Source organism: Rutidosis leptorrhynchoides, chromosome 1 (assembly GCF_046630445.1).
Source record: "Rutidosis leptorrhynchoides isolate AG116_Rl617_1_P2 chromosome 1, CSIRO_AGI_Rlap_v1, whole genome shotgun sequence".
NCBI classification, from domain to species: domain Eukaryota; kingdom Viridiplantae; phylum Streptophyta; class Magnoliopsida; order Asterales; family Asteraceae; genus Rutidosis; species Rutidosis leptorrhynchoides.
This window is the reverse complement of record NC_092333.1, coordinates 437012851-437036356: the sequence shown is the minus strand read 5'-3', so window position 1 is coordinate 437036356 and position 23506 is coordinate 437012851. Positions and strand designations below refer to the sequence as shown.

At 35.2% G+C, this 23506-nt stretch overlaps 2 protein-coding genes across 2 annotated transcripts; one reads left to right on the top strand and one right to left on the bottom strand.

Annotated features, from left to right (window-relative positions):
• Positions 1-5897: 5897 nt before the first annotated feature.
• LOC139872655 (calcium-transporting ATPase, endoplasmic reticulum-type) lies at positions 5898-10268 on the top strand. Its single transcript, XM_071860580.1, has 7 exons — positions 5898-7365; positions 7474-7595; positions 7907-8185; positions 8319-8702; positions 8824-8933; positions 9003-9231; positions 9664-10268. The coding sequence occupies exons 1-7, from the start codon at positions 5898-5900 to the stop codon at positions 10222-10224; spliced, it is 3153 nt and encodes a 1050-aa protein (XP_071716681.1). The 3' UTR covers positions 10225-10268.
• A 236-nt stretch (positions 10269-10504) lies between these two features.
• On the bottom strand, positions 10505-12267 carry LOC139902601 (uncharacterized). Its single transcript, XM_071885210.1, has one exon. The coding sequence runs from the start codon at positions 12265-12267 to the stop codon at positions 10612-10614; it is 1656 nt and encodes a 551-aa protein (XP_071741311.1). The 3' UTR covers positions 10505-10611.
• Positions 12268-23506: the final 11239 nt, after the last annotated feature.

Genomic DNA, 23506 nt, shown 5'->3' with positions numbered 1-23506 from the left:
TTATTTTTTCTATAAAGGTTTAAAAAGCATTACGTAGATGATCAAATAATGATAATCTAAAGTATACCGTTTACACACGACCATTACATAATGGCTTACAATAAGAATATATTACATCAAAAATAAGTTTCTTGAATGCAGTTTTTACATAATATCATACAAGCATGGACTCCAAATCTTGTCCTTATTTTAGTATGCAATAGCGGAAGCTCTTAATAATCGCCTGAGAATAAACATGCTTAAAACGTCAATAAAAATGTTGGTGAGTTATAGGTTTAACCTATATATTATCAAATCATAATAATAGACCACAAGATTTCATATTTCAATATACATCCCATACATAGAGATAAAAATCATTCATATGGTGAACACCTGGTAACCGACATTAACAAGATGCATATAAGAATATCTCCTATTATTCCGGAAAATCCTTCGGACATGATAAAAACGAATTCGAAGTACTAAAGCATCCGGTACTTTGGATGGGTTCGTTAGGCACAATAGATCTATCTTTAGGATTCGCGTCAATTAGTAGATCGGTTTACTAATTCTTAGGCTACCAAGCAAAAGGGGTATATTCGGCTTCGATCATTCACCCATATAATGTAGTTTCATTTACTTGTGTCTATTTCGTAAAACATTTATAAAACTGCATGTATTCTCATCCCAAAATATTAGATTTTAAAAGTGGGACTAAAACTCACTCTCACAGATTTTTACTTCGTCGGGAAGTAAGACTTGGCCACTGGTCGATTCATGAACCTATAACAAATATGTACATATATATCAAAGTATGTTCAAAATATATTTACAACATTTTTAATACGTTTTAATGTTTTAAGTTTATTAAGTCAGCTGTCCTCGTTAGTAACCTACAACTAGTTGTCCACAATTAGATGTACAGAAATAAATCGATATATATTATCTTGAATCAATCCACGACCTAGTGTATACACGTTTCAGGCTAGATCACAACTCAAAGTATATATATTTTTGGAATCAACCTCAACCCTGTATAGCTAACTCCAACATTACTGCATATAGAGTGTCTATGGTTGTTCCAAATAATATATATACATGGGTTGATATGATATGTCAAAACATTTACATACGTGTCTATGGTATCCCAAGATTACATAATATATTAGAATACATGTATAATACAATATAAGTTAGCTAGGATATGATTTATATATAATTGTTACAATATTTCCAGTAGCTACAACAATCAAAAAATATCCAATCTTGTTTTACCCGTAACTTCTTCGTTTTAAATCCGTTTTGAGTGAATCAAATTGCTATGGTTTCATATTGAACTCTATTTTATGAATCTAAACCGAAAAAGTATAAGTTTATAGTCGGAAATACAGGTTACAAGTCATTTTTGTAAAGGTAGTCATTTCAGTCGAAAGAACGACGTCTAGATGACCATTTTGGAAAACATACTTCCACTTTGAGTTTAACCATGATTTTTGGATATAGTTTCATGTTCATAAGAAAAATCATTTTCCCAGAAGAACAACTTTTAAATCAAAGTTTATCATAGTTTTTAATTATCAAACCCAAAATAGCCCGCGTTGTTACTACGACGGCGTATATCCGGTTTTACGGTGTTTTTCGTGTTTTCAAGTTTTAAATCATTAAGTTAGCGTATCATAAAGATATAGAACATGTGCTTAGTTGATTTTAAAAGTCAAGTTAGAAGGATTAACTTTTGTTTGCGAACAAGTTTAGAATTAACTAAACTATGTTCTAGTGATTACAAGTTTAAACCTTCGAATAAGGTAGTTTTATATATATGAATCGAATGATGTTATGAACATCATTACTACCTCAGGGTTTGTGGATAAACCTACTGGAAATGAGAAAAATAGATCTAGCTTCAAAGGATCCTTGGATTGCTTGAAAGTTCATGAAGCAGAATCATGACACGAAAACAAGTTCAAGTAAGATTTCCACTCGAAATAAGATTGTTATAGTTATAGAAATTGAATCAAAGTTTGAATATGAGTATTACCTTGTATTAGAAAGATATCTTACTGTAAATAAGAAAGATTTCTTGAGGTTGGATGATCACTTTACAAGATTGGAAGTAAGCTAGCAAACTTGGAAGTATTCTTGATTTTATGAAACTAGAACTTATAGAATTTATGAAGAACACTTAGAACTTGAAGATAGAACTTGAGAGAGATCAATTAGATGAAGAAAATTGAAGAATTAAAGTGTTTGTAGGTGTTTTTGGTCGTTGGTATATGGATTAGATATAAAGGATGTGTAATTTTGTTTACATGTAAATAAGTCATGAATGATTACTAATATTTTTGTAATTTTATGAGTTATTTCATGCTAGTTGCCAAATGATGGTTCTCACATGTGTTAGGTGACTCACATGGGCTGCTAAGAGCTGATCATTGGAGTATATACCAATAGTACATACATCTAAAAGCTGTGTATTGTATGAGTACGAAGACGGGTGCATACAAGTAGAATTGTTGATGAAACTGAACGAGGATGTAATTGTAAGCATTTTTGTTAAGTAGAAGTATTTTGATAAGTGTCTTGAAGTCTTTCAAAAGTGTATGAATACATATTAAAACACTACATGTATATACATTTTAACTGAGTCGTTAAATCATCGTTAGTCGTTACATGTAAATGTTGTTTTGAAACCTTTAGGTTAACGATCTTGTTAAATGTTGTTAACCCATTGTTTATTATATCTAAAGAGATGTTAAATTATTACATTATCATGATATTATGATATATTAATATATATTAGTATGATATATATACAGTTAAATGTTGTTACAACGATAATCATTACATATAGGTCTCGTTTCGAAATCATTAAGTTAGTCGTCTTGTTTTTACATATGTAGTTCATTGTTAATACACTTAATGACATGTTTACTTATCATTTATCATGATTAAACATAGTGTATCAATATCTTAATATGATTCATATGTAATTAGTAAGACGTTGATATAACGATAATCGTTATATATATCGTTTTCGAGTTTCTTAATTCAATAGGCTCATTTTTATGTATATAACTCATTGTTAAAATACCTAATGAGATACATACTTATCATAATATCATGTTAACTATATATATATATATCCATATATATGTCATCATATAGTTTTTACAAGTGTTAACGTTCGTGAATCACCGGTCAACTTGGGTGGTCAATTGTCTACATGAAACCTATTTCAATTAATCAAGTCTTAACAAGTTTGATTGCTTAACATGTTGGAAACACTTAATCATGTAAATAACAATTTCATTTAATATATATAAACATGGAAAAGTTCGGGTCACTACACAGGTGATCTTAGAATAAATGAGAATAAATGATCAAATTTTAAGAAAAGATGATTGTGTATTTAAAACTTAAAGGTTCGATAATCTTAGAATAAAAAGCAAGTCGCAAGGCCGCAGATACTCTTGCGACTTGTGATGGTGTTTTGGCATTTTTTCTATTTGAGAGTGTATCGTTATAAATTTTTAGGAAAATGGATGTTTCCGTTAATAACTTAATCATTAAAGTTGTTGGATTGTTGGATAATGAATAATAATACTCTAATTAAAGATTATGATTTTCAAGTTTAGTAATTATTGGTGGTATTAAAAACAAACTTAATTAAGCCAATCTGAAGCAACCATCTAATTTTAGACCGATGACCAAGCCATTCCCTGTTAATAAGGGGAGCAACTTTTATACTCTTAAATTTTATTGAGCCTGAAATATGGTAATTTAGGTTACGTTTAATAAAACTTAATGATTAATTGCTAAATAATTTAAAATCATATTGATTCAAATTTTCTGATTGAACTTGATTCTGAATAATAATTGTTAAATGATACGGAGTATATTATTTAGTAAGTAGATTTAATTTCCATTTATAATTAGATTATTTGATCATCAAGTTTGCTTAACCTATAATTACATGATCATGTAATCTTTTGAATAACAATCACGTATATTCATTATTAGACCATTTGTAGCGGGTATGGCCACACCCGTGGGATCCCACATGGCACAAAAGCAACGCCCGCAAATGGCGTATCCAGGCGTTAGATATCGAGTTTTTTGGGGCGTGAGTTGCTATCCCACACCAAAAGCAACGAGCATTGCTTTTATTTTATTAATTTTCTATTAATTTAAAAATATTATTTTTATTAATTTTAAATACAATCTCAATTATATTTTAACACATTATTATAAATACTTCTAACCTATACAAAAAATTCACACCACTACTACTCCACACTAAAAAAAATGACCCTTTTTAGTCATAAAAAAGTGCAAACAACTCACACTACTAACCAACACCCGTTCCCACTACAAATGGTCTTATAATTCTTTATAATTTGTTTGATAATCATTATTTATAATCTGTTTGATAATCATTATGAATTAACTACATGAATGTTGTAAAATTAAAATATTAATCTTATATCTTATAAATGAATAATAAAAAAATAATAATAGATAAGGGTTCTCGATATAATTCAAGGAAGGTATAAAAATAGTGAATGTATTAAATGGTTGAAATAGTATTATAACTCAGAATGATTCATCACAACTTACTGAACTATTCAACGATATTTGTCATTCAGATGCCACAAACAAAATTTACGAGACAATCAAACGCACTTTACGTGGTTACACTCTTCATCACTTAACCCATATCTATTAGTCCGTCTATTTAAATTAACTATTTAAAGCCAAAAATGTAAGAAACATATGTGTAAGGACTAAATCTGTCTTGTTGTGGAAACTTTAGGTAGCTTACAAAGCAGCAACTGTTTGGGAGAAACTCTTTTGAAAAGAGATAACCACCCCCAAAAAATCTCAAGGTAATTGCATACTCCCTCAGTCCCATATTTATTGTCACCAGACAAAAAACACACAGTTTAAGAAAATTTCATTAACTTCATTTCTCCACCAATGAAATATCTTCTCTCTCCAGATCCACCAATGAAATATCTTCTTTCCTTTCCATTTATGGAAGTGAACAATTAATTTGGAACATCCCAAAATGAAATAGTGGACAATTATATAGGGCGGAGGGAGTATAAAAAAAGAACTCAGAGAGCTTTTTAAGTATTCAAATCAAATAACTTTTCAGTTTGAAAAATATTTGAAAAATCTTCCCAACAATTTGGTCATTTTCTTCTTCATTATTGTTTAAGTACGAGTATTATATATATACACATATTGCTTTACCTCAAAGCCATCATTACTTCCACTCTCCGTTTTCAAAGGTAACTGCTTTAATTCCAATTATCATTTTATTTTATTTTTTTACTTTTAAATGTTAAAAACTGCTCTGTATTTTTCAATTTCAAAAGGTTAGGTTTCAAGTTCACTTATGAGTATGACATATGTTTATTGACACATTTTTGCATAATTAGTTGTGTTTTCATGGTTTGTTAAGTGATCATGACACCTTAACTTAGTAAATTATACAGTGTAATGGTTGACCTTTTAATTTTTAATTTTTTTGTTTACTATATTAATATTAATTCACTGTAATTTTATTGTGTAATAAGACTGTAAGGTAATTTTCCCAAAATCTTCTGTTTAGTAACACAGGTGATAAATATCAGTGTGTTTGTGTATAGTGAATATAAGTTAACTAGTTTATATCTACAATCAGTTTTACTCTTTTAAGTACTTAAATAATCTGAATTTTGTCACACACTTGAATTTTTTTTTTTATTATTTGGTTACCACTTATTTTCTAATATCTAATTCTTATTGTTCAATATCACATAATCACTGTCAAAACTCTACCTCTAAATGTGACCTTTTTTTTTTTTTTTTTTCCTAGTTTGTAGGTTTGATTTCGAGTTGACGAGTCAACCGTTAAGTTCGAGATAACAATGGAAGATAAACAGTTCCCTGCTTGGTCATGTACAGTAGATCAATGCTTAAAAGAGTACAATGTAAAGCTCGAAAAAGGTTTATCTTCATACGAAGTAGAAAAACAACGCGAAATTCACGGTTGGAACGAGCTTCAAAAGGAAAACGGGAAGCCGTTATGGCAACTCGTATTCGAACAATTCGACGATATGCTTGTAAAAATCCTTCTTGTAGCAGCCTTTATTTCATTCATTTTAGCATACTTCGAACAAACCGAAACTAACGAATCTGGTTTCGAATCCTACGTTGAACCAGTAGTAATCGTTTTAATCCTAATTCTAAACGCAATTGTTGGTGTTTGGCAAGAAAGTAACGCCGAAAAAGCCCTCGAGGCTTTAAAAGAGATGCAATGTGAAAGTTGCAAGGCTCTAAGAGACGGTTATTTAGTACCCGATTTGCCTGCTAGAGAACTTGTACCAGGGGATATCGTGGAGTTGCGCGTAGGGGATAAAATCCCTGCTGATATGAGAGTCGCGGTTTTAAAGACGTCGACTTTAAGAGTTGAACAAAGCTCCTTAACTGGCGAATCGGTTCCTGTTTTAAAAGGAACTCATCCTGTTTTAACGAAAGATTGTGATTTGCAGGCGAAAGAAAATATGGTTTTCGCTGGGACCACGATTGTAAACGGGAGCTGCGTGTGTATAGTTGTGAACACTGGGATGAAATCTGAAATAGGTGAAATACAGAAACAAATACACGAAGCTTCGATGGAAGAATCGGAGACTCCATTGAAGAAAAAGCTCGATGAATTCGGGAATAATTTAACGACCGTTATTGGTTTCGTTTGTCTTGCTGTTTGGGTTATTAACTATAAGTACTTTTTAAAATGGGAAACGGTTAACGGGTGGCCAACGAATATTCAATTTTCGTTTGAAAAATGCACGTATTATTTCAAAATTGCGGTTGCACTTGCAGTAGCTGCAATACCTGAAGGTCTGCCAGCTGTTATTACGACATGTTTAGCGCTTGGTACAAGAAAAATGGCGCAAAAGAACGCGATTATGCGAAAACTCGCGAGTGTAGAGACGTTAGGATGCACGACGGTTATATGTTCAGATAAAACGGGAACATTGACTACCAATCAAATGTCTGTGACGGAGATTTTTACGTTTGGTGGTAAAACGACAGCTGGTAGGATGTTTCGTGTAGAGGGGACCACGTATGATCCGAAAGATGGTGCTATTGTTGATTGGAGTTGTTTTAATATGGATGCTAATTTGCAAGTTGTGGCTGAAATATGTGCGGTTTGTAACGATGCGGGAATTTATAACGACGGTCGGGTTTTTAGGGTTACGGGTTTACCAACCGAAGCTGCTTTAAAGGTGTTGGTTGAAAAAATGGGTGTTCCCGATGTTAAAGCGAAAAATAAAATTCGTGAATCGCAGGTTATGGCAAGTTATTTGATTGATAATGATAGCGTTAAATTAGGTAAGTTGGAGATTCTCTTACTAGTAATGTTTGCTTTTAGTTAGTTCATTTTGTTGTTAAATTTAGATTTTAATTTTGATATATTTGTGGTTGCTTTATGGAATTTAGGGTGCTGCCAATGGTGGACAAAAAGATCGAAGAGGGTTGGCACGTTGGAGTTAGATCGTATTCGCAAGTCCATGAGTGTTATTGTCAACGAGCCAACTGGGCAAAATCGTTTGCTCGTGAAGGTTAATTCTTAGATTTTTTAGATTGTTTGAACAGATGTGTCAAAATGGGTAATCAGTGCAACTGTCAAATGGGTAATTTTTGTGCATGTCAAAACTACACCTGAGTTGACCCGAAAAAATTTCTTCAGTATTTTAGTTTTACTTTATGTTAACAAGCATTAAGCATATACTTTGGTTGAATGTTGAGTTTTTTTTACCTGTATATTCGTGTTATAGATGGAACATAACTTGAATCGACCCGTAAATGGGTTGAAAGTGCCACCTCTATTTTGGACACATTTCAAGGATTTTGTATTGACTACTCGATGCAGGGTGCGGTTGAGAGTGTACTAGAGCGAAGTTCACACATTCAACTAGCGAATGGGTGTGTTGTACCTATCGACGAGCCATGTAGACAACTTTTGCTTTCAAGACATGTCGAGATGAGTTCAAAAGGTTTACGATGTTTGGGTTTGGCTTATAAGGATGATCTTGGTGAACTTTCAAATTATAACGGTGAACATCACCCAAGCCACAACAAGTTGCTTGATCCAACTTGCTACAATTCAATCGAAAGTGATCTTATTTTTGTTGGGGTTGTCGGTCTAAGGGTACTTTATTACCTTTATTCATTACAACATTATAATGATCCAGTTCAATTCGTGTTGAGTGTGTGAGTTTGCCTTTAAAAAATGTTTAAAAATAAAAATAAAAAATTATAAGTTTATAAGAACAAAATTGCAGGATCCACCTCGAGAAGAAGTGCGTTCCGCAATTGAAGAATGTCATGGTGCGGGAATAAAAGTAATGGTGATAACGGGAGACTATAAGTCAACGGCGGAGGCCATTTGTACGGAGATTGGATTATTTTACGAAGGTGAAGATTTAAGAGGAAAAAGTTTTACGGGTAAAGAATTTATGGCGTTGTCGCCTTTGCAACAAAGGGATATTTTGTCAAAACCGGGTGGAAAAGTGTTCTCTCGGTCCGAGCCAAGGCACAAGCAAGAGATAGTGAGGACGCTTAAGGAGATGGGTGAAGTCGTTGCGATGACTGGTGATGGTGTCAACGATGCTCCCGCTTTAAAACTTGCTGATATCGGAATCGCTATGGGTATTACCGGAACAGAGGTATTTATATTTTCAAACTATGACCTTGTTGACCACATTGGCCATGTTGGCCATGATGATTGGTATAGTGGTGTTGGTAACTTTGACCATGTTGACCTTTTGGAAATCTTGATTTAAGCAGGTTGCAAAAGAGGCTTCGGATATGGTTCTAGCAGACGATAACTTTAGTACAATTGTATCCGCAGTTGGTGAGGGTAGATCAATTTACAATAACATGAAAGCTTTTATCAGGTACCATCTTTTTCTAATGATATTTTGTATATAAAGTTTTTCATATAACATGATTTTGTAAGCTTTTAGGTACATGATATCGTCGAACGTTGGGGAGGTTATATCGATTTTCTTAACTGCTGCACTTGGAATACCTGAATGCATGATACCTGTACAGCTTCTATGGGTTAACCTAGTTACCGATGGCCCACCTGCTACTGCTCTTGGTTTCAACCCTGCTGATGTTGATATAATGAGGAAACCACCTCGTAAAAGCACTGACCCACTCATAGATTCATGGGTTTTATTTCGCTACTTGGTTAGTCTTGCTTTTCCAATCTTTCATAAAAAATTTATTATTTTGCACCGGAGGTAACAAAATGGGTGGGTTGGATAATGGGTCAAAAGATATTGGTTGTTGTATGTGTAAGGCTGGGTTGAAACTGAAACATTTTTTGTTCATTAGTTGAATTTTTTACAATATTCGTGTCAAATATGTGTGCGAATATATTACCTTACCCTCTATACTAAAACAAGAAATCAAATGAACAGCACCGGCTGCTGACATTATGCCGACGTCAGCATGGCTTACGCTATCTTTGTCCTTTTCCCTTTCTTTTAAATTTTCCTTTGTTATAAAAAAAATTTGAAACATTCCTGCCCAAACCAATCCAAGAAACAACCAAATGGGTCGAAATGGCCACCTGTAATAAAATGTTCTTCTGAATGTTTTTTTAACATTATTTGGCAGGTAATCGGTTGTTATGTTGGAGTTGCAACTGTTGGTGTGTTCATTTTATGGTACACACAGCCGTCTTTCATGGGTATCAATCTATTAGGAGACGGGCATACACTCGTTTCAGTATCTCAGCTCAGAAATTGGGGAGAGTGCGCTTCTTGGACTAATTTCTCAGCGACACCATTTACAGTTGGTAGCAATCGAGTAATCACGTTCTCTAACCCGTGTGATTATTTCACCACAGGAAAAGTCAAAGCAATGACTTTATCACTTTCCGTGTTGGTAGCTATCGAGATGTTTAATTCCCTAAATGCCCTTTCGGAAGACAATAGTTTGTTAAAAATGCCGCCTTGGAGAAACCCTTACCTTCTTGTTGCCATGGCTGTTTCTTTCGGGCTCCATTGTCTGATTCTGTACGTTCCGTTCCTAGCAAATGTGTTTGGTATCGTTCCGTTGGGTTTTAACGAATGGGTTTTGGTCATATTGGTTTCGGCACCTGTGATCCTTATCGATGAAGTGCTGAAAACTGTTGCAAGGAGTAGAAAGTGGCCCGGTAAGGTGAAGACTGCATAAAGTTGAAAAGCACAAATAACACATGTATTGTAGCACCTTTTTTTTTTTTTTTTTTTTCATGTTAATAGGTTTTAGAACTAGTACTTTGTTTAATGGAGTTTGTGAGATTTTGAAGAACAATTCCATGCATGCTACTATTAGAAACAAAAAAACTAATAATAATGTAAATGTCTATGATCATGTAGAAACTTCGTTCAATGTCTAATAAACAGCGCGGTCGCACCTTCCTTCCATATCTGCGCTTCTTGCATACGTTTCATTTTATCAAACACTTAAATGTTAAATCCCAGTATCATAATGATGGTGAAAGAATAAAGTACCAACTAAGTTAATAATAAAATAGCTTAAGACTATTTATTACCATAACATAATTAGGTACGTTGACATTTAAGCAACATTCTTGACCAAAATAGCTTCTCTTTCCTTCAACAAATTACTACCAAACTTGGTTTCAAGAACTTGCCAAACATCTGCATCAATCACCGTTTCACTAGAACTAGCCATATCAAGAACCTTGATTACTTCTGCTTTCTCCCCCAACTCACATAATCCCATTAGTAATATAGCATAAGTACTCTTATTCGGTAAACACCGTTTATCCAACATCTCATCCAAAATCTTAATCCCTTCTTTCGCATTACCACCTTTACAAAAACCCTTAATCAACATATTATACGTAAACGCATTAGGAACACATCCCTTCGACACCATGTCATCCCACAACCTACCCGCCTCACACAACTCTCCCATTTCACACATACCCGCAATCAACGTATTATAAGTTAAAACACTAGGAATCGAACTCTTTTCAAACTCGTCAAACAACTTTCTAGCTTCCCAAATCTTCCCTTTTTTACATAACCAATGTATTAGAGTACTCGATATCGCATTATCGGGTGTACAATTCTTCCTTAAAAGCTTCTTCCATAGATCACACGCGTCTTCAACCTTCCCTTCTTCGCACAAAACATCAATCAATCGACAACAAAGAGCAGAAGTTGGCAAATATTTCTTTTCAAACATGTCGTCAAGCAAATTCAAAGCTTCGCCCGTTTTTTTCTCCTTACAAAAGGCTTCAATCATAACCCCGTAAGTAACGTCATTAGGCTCAACCTTATTATCTTCCATTTCGTCCATTAATTTCACGGCATCAACAAATCTTTGTTGCTTACAAAACCCGTCCATTAAAATTGTGTAAGTTGTGGCATCGGTAATCCAACCTCTATCGAGTATTTGATCGAACATCTTCTTTGCACTGACCATATCTCCCATGGAAACATAGGCTCCCAATATAGTGGTGTAACTCACAACGTTTGGCACCATTCCCATTGCAGGCATTTCATCGAGCACCTTGAGGGCGCCTTCTATATCACCATTCTTACAAAATGCTTTCAAAAGAATGTTACAAGTAAACACATTTGGTACGATATTGAACTTTTCTTTACTACTTTTAAACAAGGCGTGTACCAATTTATATTTTCTATTCTGAATCAAAACATTAAGAAGCGTGTTGAGAGACCGTACGGATTTCGTGACGCCAAAGTCATCTATACGAAGAAACGTCCGTAAAGAGTCCTTTGGACGGCCAGCAAGTCCGTAATTACGTAACACATCGATGAAAAGATTCTCACCACACTTGATGCCAGATTTTTGTAACTGCGAAAGAAGGGTTTCAACCGGTTCAAAGGCCCGAGCACGAGACAGTTTGTAGATGATTGAGTTGTAAGTCTCGTAATTATGTTCGAAGCCTTTGTGGTACTTTCCGGCATGGTCAAAAATTTGAAGGGCAAGGTCGAGATTTTGTTGGCGGGTGATAATAGACGCGAGACGTTTTGGGTACAACTTTTGGGGCCAAGGCTTGATCGGGGGTGTAACGGTGTATGAATTAAGGAGTTGTGACTTGGATTCGATAGTTGATAGGTAGTGGTGCGAAGTGTGTGCAGAGAAGGGATCTATTGATGTGTTGTTTGTGGAGTAATAACGTATTCCATTGATGTGATGATCAAGTTTTCTTGTTATTTTTGGGATTCGATAGCCCTTCATCGTCTTACAAAGCTTGCAACTTTATACAAGACACAACTATCAAACTTAACAACACCTGTTATCAGAAATCAAATGTCACATATTTAGCTTTCATTGATTGGTAATTAAGAACGCACACCAGGGGTTTGTTGATATGCTAGTGACAATTTGACTCTAATAAAAGATCCCTCAACCACTGTATCATGAATTTCTGAAACAGAAAGTGTGAAAGGCGTAATGAGGAAAAGGTTTGGTCAGTTTTTAGAGTTTTAAAACCTAATTCGACCGAAAAACATAGCGAGAAATCAAGAAACGGTTTGATTTGAACACGAGTTAATCAACGAATGAAATGGATGTTGAAACCCTAGTTTACGTACCAATCACCGGGCGAAGAAAGAGAAAGCACAAATCTGATGCTTTGATTCTGCGGTGAATCTGCAATGCGATGAAGTATACTCAGGTTGACACGAGGAATAAACGTGTTAAGAAGCACAGAAACGAAGAAGGTAGCTGCTTGGTTTTGATTTATGGTTGCTGTTGTGATATCGTGTTCAAAGTCTTGAATGGACTTTGGATGATTTTTTTAATTTGATTTAATTTTTGGTTTGCTATAGTAGCGGGCCCGTTATTTTGTTTTTAATAGCAGTTTCGGATGATCAACTAGATTAAACAATTCACGCGATTATCTTTCGCACTTGTATAATCTATTCCAAACTACTGTCCAGAAGGAAATTCGGACTAATTCGAGAGCATAGCTGATAAAACACTTCTCCCCAATGCCGCCGCACGCAATGTCTGAAAGGCGATCTTTGATGAATTTCAAAGTCAGGGGATAACCTTGTGTGCAATGTTGTAGACCACATGAGTCGAACTCCTGACCTAAAGAGTATCCGGCCACTATAATTTAAACTACAACACAAGGTGGTTGGTTGACTTTTTAAGGTAGTTAGGTCATTTCGGCGTTATAGTTATTTCAATTCTTCCGTCACACGTAGATTACCTCACTTGTTTTCTTTATTTCACTCTTTTTCACATTCTCCATCACACGGTCACACGTTCTTCGTCATCGAATATAGTTAGGTGAATCCGCGAATTTGATTGTTTGTTGTGTCAATGTCAGACGCTTGTAGGTGTATGCTAATGTTAGTGTAGTGTTTGTTAAGGTCGTTAATCGATTGTTAGTAATAAATATAATGATAGCATACCCGATCAGCTCGTGTAGCGCATCAAACAGCATCATATGAGCCATGCATGACGAGCGCAGGAATAAGCGCTCAAGTCACAGACCTGGCGCAGATCCCATACAAGCGCCAAGGTCACGTATACATGTCAGACGATGTTGTAGCTGGTAGAAGGCACCTGGCATACAAGAGTCAGGTCCGACAAAACACTTTTTACTTTTGCCGGTTCAGCTCACTCAAGGATGTACTATTTGCAGGCCACGATCTTTTTAGCCCTATTATGTGGCAATAGAAGACAAAAAGGTTTACCCTATAAATAAATGACTCAATCCACAACAGAAGGGGCTGGAACATTCACTCTACTTTAATACTGCACCATTAACAGTAAGCGCCTACTACGTAGCGCCTTTCTACCCGCGCTACCGGACATATAGCATTCCACTAGACATTCCGGATATACAGGTAACGTTCTATGAACATAAACCCTATAACCTAGCGCGAGCCATCATTAGCCGGACGGCCCGTCGATGGTGGGTCTATGTTTAACCGCCCGTGTTGAGATCCTCATCTCGTAAGGGGTTATTCACGGTACTCCGAACCGGAGAGTTAAACCCAATTGACCCTTAAATCCCCCTTCTTTGATGTCAAGCATGGACCGAATCCGACCCGATTATTCTATGCTTGATCATTTGGCGCCATCCGTGGGACATACAAGTTAAAGGGTTTTGATTTGATTTTTTTCCCATATGTCCACTAACAACTCACTTGTTTCTTTTTAATACAGTAACATGTATCGAAATGACTGGCAAGCCAGAAGTACCTAAGCCTGTGCAAGCGCGAGCCACCTCGCCCACATGACCAAAGCCCGCAGCTAAAGGACCTGCGGGAACCTCTGAGAACGCGCCACCAAGGGGCGCTCCGATATCTCCCCTTGGCGCATCCACATCTCCTTTCAAGACCCCGGAAGCGACGTGACGCTTCCCTGACAACACCTAGGTCTAGCGCTACCACCTTTGCGCAAGGAACTTCATCTGCAGGAAGAGACACTTCCACCGTGTCACCAGCTTGAACGCGTGAACAACGCGCTCTCAACCAAGCCAATCTGATCTATGCATTAATGAATGCTGCGCCAGACGACATGGTGCACGAATTTGAACAACCTGGAAAGGCTGAGCTCATGATCAAAAACCTGTACGCAGGAATTGTAGTGACCCGAACTTTTCCATGTTTATATATATTAATTGAGATTGATATTTACATGATTAAATGTTTCCAACATGTTAAGCAATCAAACTTGTTAAGACTTGATTAATTGAAATATGTTTCATATAGACAATTGACCACCCAAGTTGACCGGTGATTCACGAACGTTAAAACTTGTAAAAACTATACAATGACATATATATGGTTATATATATAGTTAACATGTTTTTATTATAAGTATGTATCTCATTAGGTATTTTAACAATGAGTTATATACATAAAAATGAGACTATTAATTTAAGAAACTCGAAAACGATATATATAACAAACAACGTCTTACTAGGTACATATGAATCATATTAAGATATTGATACACTTGGTTAATTATGTTAAATGATAAGTAAATATATTATTAAGTGTATTAACAATGAAATACATATGTAAAAATAAGACTACTAACTTAATGATTTCGAAACGAGACATATATGTAACGATTATCGTTGTAACGACATTTAACTGTATATACATCATACTAAGATATATTATATATCATAATATCATGATAATATAATAATTTAACATCTCATTTGTTATAATAAACAATGGGTTAACAACATTCAACAAGATCGTTAACCTAAAGGTTTCAAAACAACATTTACATGTAACGACTAACGATGACTTAACGACTCAGTTAAAATGTATATACATGTAGTGTTTTAATATGTATTCATACACTTTTGAAAGACTTCAAGACACTTATCAAAATACTTCTACTTAACAAAAATGCTTACAATTACATCCTCGTTCAGTTTCATCAACAATTCTACTCGTATGCACCCGTATTCGTACTCGTACAATACACAGCTTTTAGATGTATGTACTATTGGTATATACACTCCAATGATCAGCTCTTAGCAGCCCATGTGAGTCACCTAACACATGTGGGAACCATCATTTGGCAACTAGCATGAAATATCTCATAAAATTACAAAAATATGAGTAATCATTCATGACTTATTTACATGAAAACAAAATTACATATCCTTTATATCTAATCCATACACCAACGACCAAAAACACCTACAAACACTTTCATTCTTCAATTTTCTTCATCTAATTGATCTCTCTCAAGTTCTATCTTCAAGTTCTAAGTGTTCTTCATATATTTTACAAGTTCTAGTTACATAAAATCAAGAATACTTTCAAGTTTGCTAGCTCACTTCCAATCTTGTAAGGTGATCATCCAACCTCAAGAAATCTTTGTTTCTTACAGTAGGTTATCATTCTAATACAAGGTAATAATCATATTCAAACTTTAGTTCAATTTCTATAACTATAACAATCTTATTTCAAGTGATGATCTTACTTGAACTTGTTTTCGTGTCATGATTCTGCTTCAAGAACTTCGAGCCATCCAAGGATCCGTTGAAGCTAGATCCATTTTTCTATTTTCCAGTAGGTTTATTCAAGGAACTTAAGGTAGTAATGATGTTCATAACATCATTCGATTCATACATATAAAGCTATCTTTTTCGAAGGTTTAAACTTGTAATCACTAGAACATAGTTTAGTTAATTCTAAACTTGTTCGCAAACAAAAGTTAATCCTTCTAACTTGACTTTTAAAATCAACTAAACACATGTTCTATATCTATATGATATGCTAACTTAATGATTTAAAACCTGGAAACACGAAAAACACCGTAAAACCGGATTTACGCCGTCGTAGTAACACCGCGGGCTGTTTTGGGTTAGTTAATTAAAAACTATGATAAACTTTGATTTAAAAGTTGTTATTTTGAGAAGATGATTTTTATTATGAACATGAAACTATATCCAAAAATTATGGTTAAACTCAAAGTGGAAGTATGTTTTCTAAAATGGTCATCTAGACGTCGTTCTTTCGACTGAAATGACTACCTCTACAAAAACGACTTGTAACTTATTTTTCTGACTATAAACCTATACTTTTTCTATTTAGATTCATAAAATAGAGTTCAATATGAAACCATAGCAATTTGATTCACTCAAAACGGATTTAAAATGAAGAAGTTATGGGTAAAACAAGATTGGATAATTTTTCTCATTTTAGCTACGTGAAAATTGGTAACAAATCTATTCCAACCATAACTTAATCAACTTGTATTGTATATTATGTAATCTTGAGATACCATAGACACGTATACAATGTTTCGACCTATCATGTTGACACATCTATATATATTTCGGAACAACCATAGACACTCTATATGTGAATGTTGGAGTTAGCTATACAGGGTTAAGGTTGATTCCAAAATATATATAGTTTGAGTTGTGATCAATACTGAGATACGTATACACTGGGTCGTGGATTGATTCAAGATAATATTTATCGATTTATTTCTGTACATCTAATTGTGGACAACTAGTTGTAGGTTACTAACGAGGACAGCTGACTTAATAAACTTAAAACATCAAAATATATTAAAAGTGTTGTAAATATATTTTGAACATACTTTGATATATATGTATATATTGTTATAGGTTCGTGAATCAACCAGTGGCCAAGTCTTACTTCCCGACGAAGTAAAAATCTGTGAAAGTGAGTTATAGTCCCACTTTTAAAATCTAATATTTTTGGGATGAGAATACATGCAGGTTTTATAAATGATTTACAAAATAGACACAAGTACGTGAAACTACATTCTATGGTTGAATTATCGAAATCGAATATGCCCCTTTTTATTAAGTCTGGTAATCTAAGAATTAGGGAACAGACACCCTAATTCACGCGAATCCTAAAGATAGATCTATTGGGCTTAACAAACCCCATCCAAAGTACCGGATGCTTTAGTACTTCAAAATTTATATCATATCCGAAGGGTGTCCCGGAATGATGGGGATATTCTTATATATGCATCTTGTTAATGTCGGTTACCAGGTGTTCACCATATGAATGATTTTTATCTCTATGTATGGGATGTGTATTGAAATATGAAATCTTGTGGTCTATTATTATGATTTGATATATATAGGTTAAACCTATAACTCACTAACATTTTTGTTGACGTTTTAAGTATGTTTATTCTCAGGTGATTATTAAGAGCTTCCGCTGTCGCATACTTAAATAAGGACGAGATTTGGAGTCCATGCTTGTATGATATTGTGTAAAAACTGCATTCAAGAAACTTATTTTGTTGTAACATATTTGTATTGTAAACCATTATGTAATGGTCGTGTGTAAACAGGATATTTTAGATTATCATCATTTGATAATCTACGTAAAGCTTTTTAAACCTTTATTGATGAAATAAAGGTTATGGTTTGTTTTAAAATGAATGCAGTCTTTCAAAAACGTCTCATATAGAGGTCAAAACCTCGCAACGAAATCAATTAATATGGAACGTTTTTAATCAATAAGAACGGGACATTTCAGTTGGTATCCGAGCGTTGGTCTTAGAGAACCAGAATTTTGCATTAGTGTGTCTTATCGAGTTTGTTAGGATGCATTAGTGAGTCTGGACTTCGACCGTGTTTACTTGAAAAATGATTGCTTAACAAATTTTGTTGGAAACTATATATTTTTAACATGTGAATATTATGTGATATATTAATCTCTTAACGCGTTTGATATTATGTGATAGATGTATACCTCTAGAACAAGTCCCATTGACTCACCTAATAATAATGAAGAGTCAAATGTAAATTGGAATGATTCGTGGACTGATTCACAAGTTCCCGAAGAGGAACCGGAAGAAGAGTCGGAACCGGAAGAAGAATCGGAACCGGAAGAAGAATCGGAACCGGATGAAGAAGTAGAACCGGTGGGGGAAATAATAAAATGGTTAAGTAAAAGAAAATCCTCAACCAACCGACCAAGGTTAATTATGGTCAATGGTGTTTCCGCCAAGGAAGCAAAATATTGGGAGGATTACAAATTCTCCGATGAATCGGATTCCGACGAGAATTCCAATGATGTTATAGAAATTACCCCAACTGAATTTAAAAAGGCAAAAGAAAATAATAAGGGAAAGGGCATAAAAATAGAGAAATCTAATTCCAACCCCGATGAACTTTATATGTATCGTCAACCCCCGAAGTCCTTAAGTTGTAACAATGACCCGGGAACCTCTAAACCACCAGGTTTTTCTAAACCAATGTGGAAAACGACGGCTCGTATTAGGGGAACATCATATATCCCTAGAAACTTGGCAAAACGAACCAAAACCGAAGAAGAAGAAACAAGCGAGTCGGAATAAGATAGTTGTATTCGTGTGGTGTAATATATGTAATATAGTGTGCTTATGCTTTATGATATATGTAAAAATTGCTTGTATTAATAAGTATTTTTTTTTATGAATCTAACTCTTGTCTATTTTACAGTATAAAAACACAAAATGGATAGACAACCCAATATTTTAAGAGACCTACCCGGAGACATGATTGATGAAATCTTGTCTAGAGTCGGTCAGAATTCTTCGGCACAACTATTTAAGGCGAGATCAGTTTGTAAGACATTCGAAGAACGTTCCAAGAATGCCTTGGTTTATAAAAGGCTTTCATTCGAAAGATGGGGGATATCACATTGGGAAATCCATAAGTTACGATGTGTTTACTTTGACGCATATATTGCGGGGAACCCAAATGCTATTTTACGCAATGGGTTAAGAAATTATTTTGACTCAATATATCCGAATATTGGACTTCGTGATTTAGAAAAAGCGGCTAACATGCAACATAAAGAAGCATGTTATGCTTACGGATTAGTAATGTTCGCTTCTCACCAAAGTGAGAACAAGAACATCGGGCTACAACTATTAAACAAAACGTTTCCACAAGTGACGGAGTCGGTAATTGGGGTAAGAAATGAGGTTTTTAGATTGTTACGGGACTGTTGGACATTACGTAACCCTCGTCCCTTTGACGACGTTACAACACGCTGTCTTATCAACGGCCATAATGGTTATGTTCCACAAGACCAAGGATGAGAAGTAATCCTAGTAAAACAAGAATGCATGACTTGTTTCTGGACGTATGAATTACGTGTCTTTATTGCCTTTGCTGAACGACTTGTGTACTAGCTAGAATTATCTTCACAACCATCTTGTATCAAATTTATTGTGTGCTATATTTCATGCTATATGTAAAATAAGCGGTATTGTAAGTTTGTAAAATATTGTGTAAAAGTTTGAATGCGAAATATTATTATAATCAGTTTTTCATATAGAATTGTAGTAGTTGAATTGTATATTAGCTGCTAAGTATGAACTTAACGGGTAGGTACTACCCGAATTTAAACTTATAAAATGCTAATATGAAGAAAAAGCTTTTATAAATGAGTTCATACTATGCTACGAAATACTATTAACTACTCTTAATATTCTGTATGATTAACTTGTTCCATTTGACTATTTTGAAGGAAATGGCACCGACTACTCGACACACCATGAATATGAATGAAGAGGAATTCCGTACTTTTCTAGCTTCAAACATAGCCGCAGTACAGGCTGCGCTACATACCAATAATAACCTTGGATCTGGCAGTACAGGAAATCGTGTAGGATGCACCTACAAAGAATTCACTGCCTGCAAACCTTTGGAATTTGATGGAACCGAAGGACCGATCGGATTGAAACGGTGGACCGAGAAGGTCGAATCGGTGTTTGCCATAAGTAAGTGTACTGAAGAGGACAAAGTGAAGTACGCTACGCATACCTTCACAGGTTCTGCGTTAACATGGTGGAATACCTATCTAGAGCAAGTGGGACAAGATGATGCGTACGCACTACCGTGGTTAGCATTCAAGCACTTGATGAACGAGAAGTACCATCCCAGAACCGAGGTCAATAAGCTCAAGACAGAACTTAGAGGGTTACGAACCCAAGGATTTGATATTACCACGTACGAAAGACGATTCACAGAATTGTGTCTATTGTGTCCGGGAGCATTCGAAGATGAGGAAGAGAAGATCGATTTACGTTCTGGATATCATCAAATGCGAGTAAAGGAGGATGATATTCCAAAAACTGCTTTTAGGACGCGTTATGGTCATTACGAGTTTATGGTTATGCCGTTTGGATTGACTAACGCACCAGCTGTGTTCATGGACCTTATGAACCGAGTGTGTGGGCCATATCTTGACAAGTTTGTCATTGTTTTCATCGATGACATACTTATTTACTCAAAGAATGATCAAGAGCACGAAGAACATTTGAGAAAAGTGCTAGAAGTATTGAGGAAAGAAAAACTGTACGCTAAGTTTTCAAAGTGTGCATTTTGGTTGGAAGAAGTTCAATTCCTCGGTCACATAGTGAACAAAGAAGGTATCCAGGTGGACCCGGCAAAGATCGAAACCGTTGAAAAGTGGGAAACCCCAAAAACTCCGAAGCATATACGTCAATTTTTAGGATTGGCTGGTTACTACAGAAGATTCATCCAAGATTTCTCCAAAATAGCAAAACCCTTGACTGTATTAACGCATAAAGGGAAGAAATTTGAATGGAATGATGAACAAGAGAAAGCGTTTCAGTTATTGAAGAAAAAGCTAACTACGGCACCTATATTGTCATTGCCTGAAGGGAATGATGATTTTGTGATTTATTGTGATGCATCAAAGCAAGGTCTCGGTTGTGTATTAATGCAACGAACGAAGGTGATTGCTTATGCGTCTAGACAATTGAAGATTCACGAACAAAATTATATGACGCATGATTTGGAATTAGGCGCAGTTGTTTTTGCATTAAAGACTTGGAGGCACTACTTATATGGGGTCAAAAGTATTATATATACCGACCACAAAAGTCTTCAACACATATTTAATCAGAAACAACTGAATATGAGGCAGCGTAGGTGGATTGAATTATTGAATGATTACGACTTTGAGATTCGTTACCACCCGGGGAAGGCAAATGTGGTAGCCGATGCCTTGAGCAGGAAGGACAGAGAACCCATTCGAGTAAAATCTATGAATATAATGATTCATAATAACATTACTACTCAAATAAAGGAGGCGCAACAAGGAGTTTTAAAAGAGGGAAATTTAAAGGATGAAATACCCAAAGGATCGGAGAAGCATCTTAATATTCGGGAAGACGGAACCCGGTATACGGCTGAAAGGATTTGGGTACCAAAATTTGGAGATATGAGAGAAATGGTACTTAGAGAAGCTCATAAAACCAGATACTCAATACATCCTGGAACGGGGAAGATGTACAAGGATCTAAAGAAACATTTTTGGTGGCCGGGTATGAAAGCCGATGTTGCTAAATACGTAGGAGAATGTTTGACATGTTCTAAGGTCAAAGCTGAGCATCAGAAACCATCAGGACTACTTCAACAACCCGAAATCCCGGAATGGAAATGGGAAAACATTACCATGGATTTCATCACTAAATTGCCAAGGACTGCAAGTGGTTTTGATACTATTTGGGTAATAGTTGATCGTCTCACCAAATCAGCACATTTCCTGCCAATAAGAGAAGATGACAAGATGGAGAAGTTAGCACGACTGTATTTGAAGGAAGTCGTCTCCAGACATGGAATACCAATCTCTATTATCTCTGATAGGGATGGCAGATTTATTTCAAGATTCTGGCAGACATTACAACAAGCATTAGGAACTCGTCTAGACATGAGTGCTGCCTATCATCCACAAACTGATGGGCAGAGCGAAAGGACGATACAAACGCTTGAAGACATGCTACGAGCATGTGTTATTGATTTCGGAAACAGTTGGGATCGACATCTACCGTTAGCAGAATTTTCCTACAACAACAGCTACCATTCAAGCATTGAGATGGCGCCGTTATGGTAGAAAGTGCAGGTCTCCGATTTGTTGGAGTGAAGTGGGGGATAGACAGATTACGGGTCCGGAGATTATACAAGAAACTACCGAGAAGATCATCCAAATTCAACAACGGTTGAAAACCGCCCAAAGTCGACAAAAGAGCTACGCTGACATTAAAAGAAAAGATATAGAATTTGAAATTGGAGAGATGGTCATGCTTAAAGTTGCACCTTGGAAAGGCGTTGTTCGATTTGGTAAATGAGGGAAATTAAATCCAAGGTATATTGGACCATTCAAGATTATTGATCGTGTCGGACCAGTAGCTTACCGACTTGAGTTACCTCAACAACTCGCGGCTATACATAACACTTTCCACGTCTCGAATTTGAAGAAATGTTTTGCTAAAGAAGATCTCACTATTCCGTTAGATGAAATCCAAATCAACAAAAAACTTCAATTCATCGAAGAACCCGTCGAAATAATGGATCGTGAGGTTAAAAGACTTAAGCAAAACAAGATACCAATTGTTAAGGTTCGATGGAATGCTCGTAGAGGACCCGAGTTCACCTGGGAGCATGAAGATCAGATGAAGAAGAAATACCCGCATCTATTTCCAGAAGATTCGTCAACACCTTCAACAGCTTAAAATTTCGGGACGAAATTTATTTAACGGGTAGGTACTGTAGTGACCCGAACTTTTCCATGTTTATATATATTAATTGAGATTGATATTTACATGATTAAATGTTTCCAACATGTTAAGCAATCAAACTTGTTAAGACTTGATTAATTGAAATATGTTTCATATAGACAATTGACCACCCAAGTTGACCGGTGATTCACGAACGTTAAAACTTGTAAAAACTATACAATGACATATATATGGTTATATATATAGTTAACATGTTTTTATTATAAGTATGTATCTCATTAGGTATTTTAACAATGAGTTATATACATAAAAATGAGACTATTAATTTAAGAAACTCGAAAACGATATATATAACAAACAACGTCTTACTAGGTACATATGAATCATATTAAGATATTGATACACTTGGTTAATTATGTTAAATGATAAGTAAATATATTATTAAGTGTATTAACAATGA

Excerpts from the sequence above, each read along its gene's own strand:
- LOC139902601 (XM_071885210.1), bottom strand. The coding sequence starts at position 12,267 with ATGAAGGGCTATCGAATCCCAAAAATAACAAGAAAACTTGATCATCAC.
- LOC139872655 (XM_071860580.1), top strand. The coding sequence starts at position 5,898 with ATGGAAGATAAACAGTTCCCTGCTTGGTCATGTACAGTAGATCAATGC. Across the intron at positions 7,366-7,473 it reads TAATGATAGCGTTAAATTAG|GGTGCTGCCAATGGTGGACA; the intron begins GTAAGTTGGAGA and ends TATGGAATTTAG. Across the intron at positions 9,232-9,663 it reads GGGTTTTATTTCGCTACTTG|GTAATCGGTTGTTATGTTGG; the intron begins GTTAGTCTTGCT and ends ATTATTTGGCAG.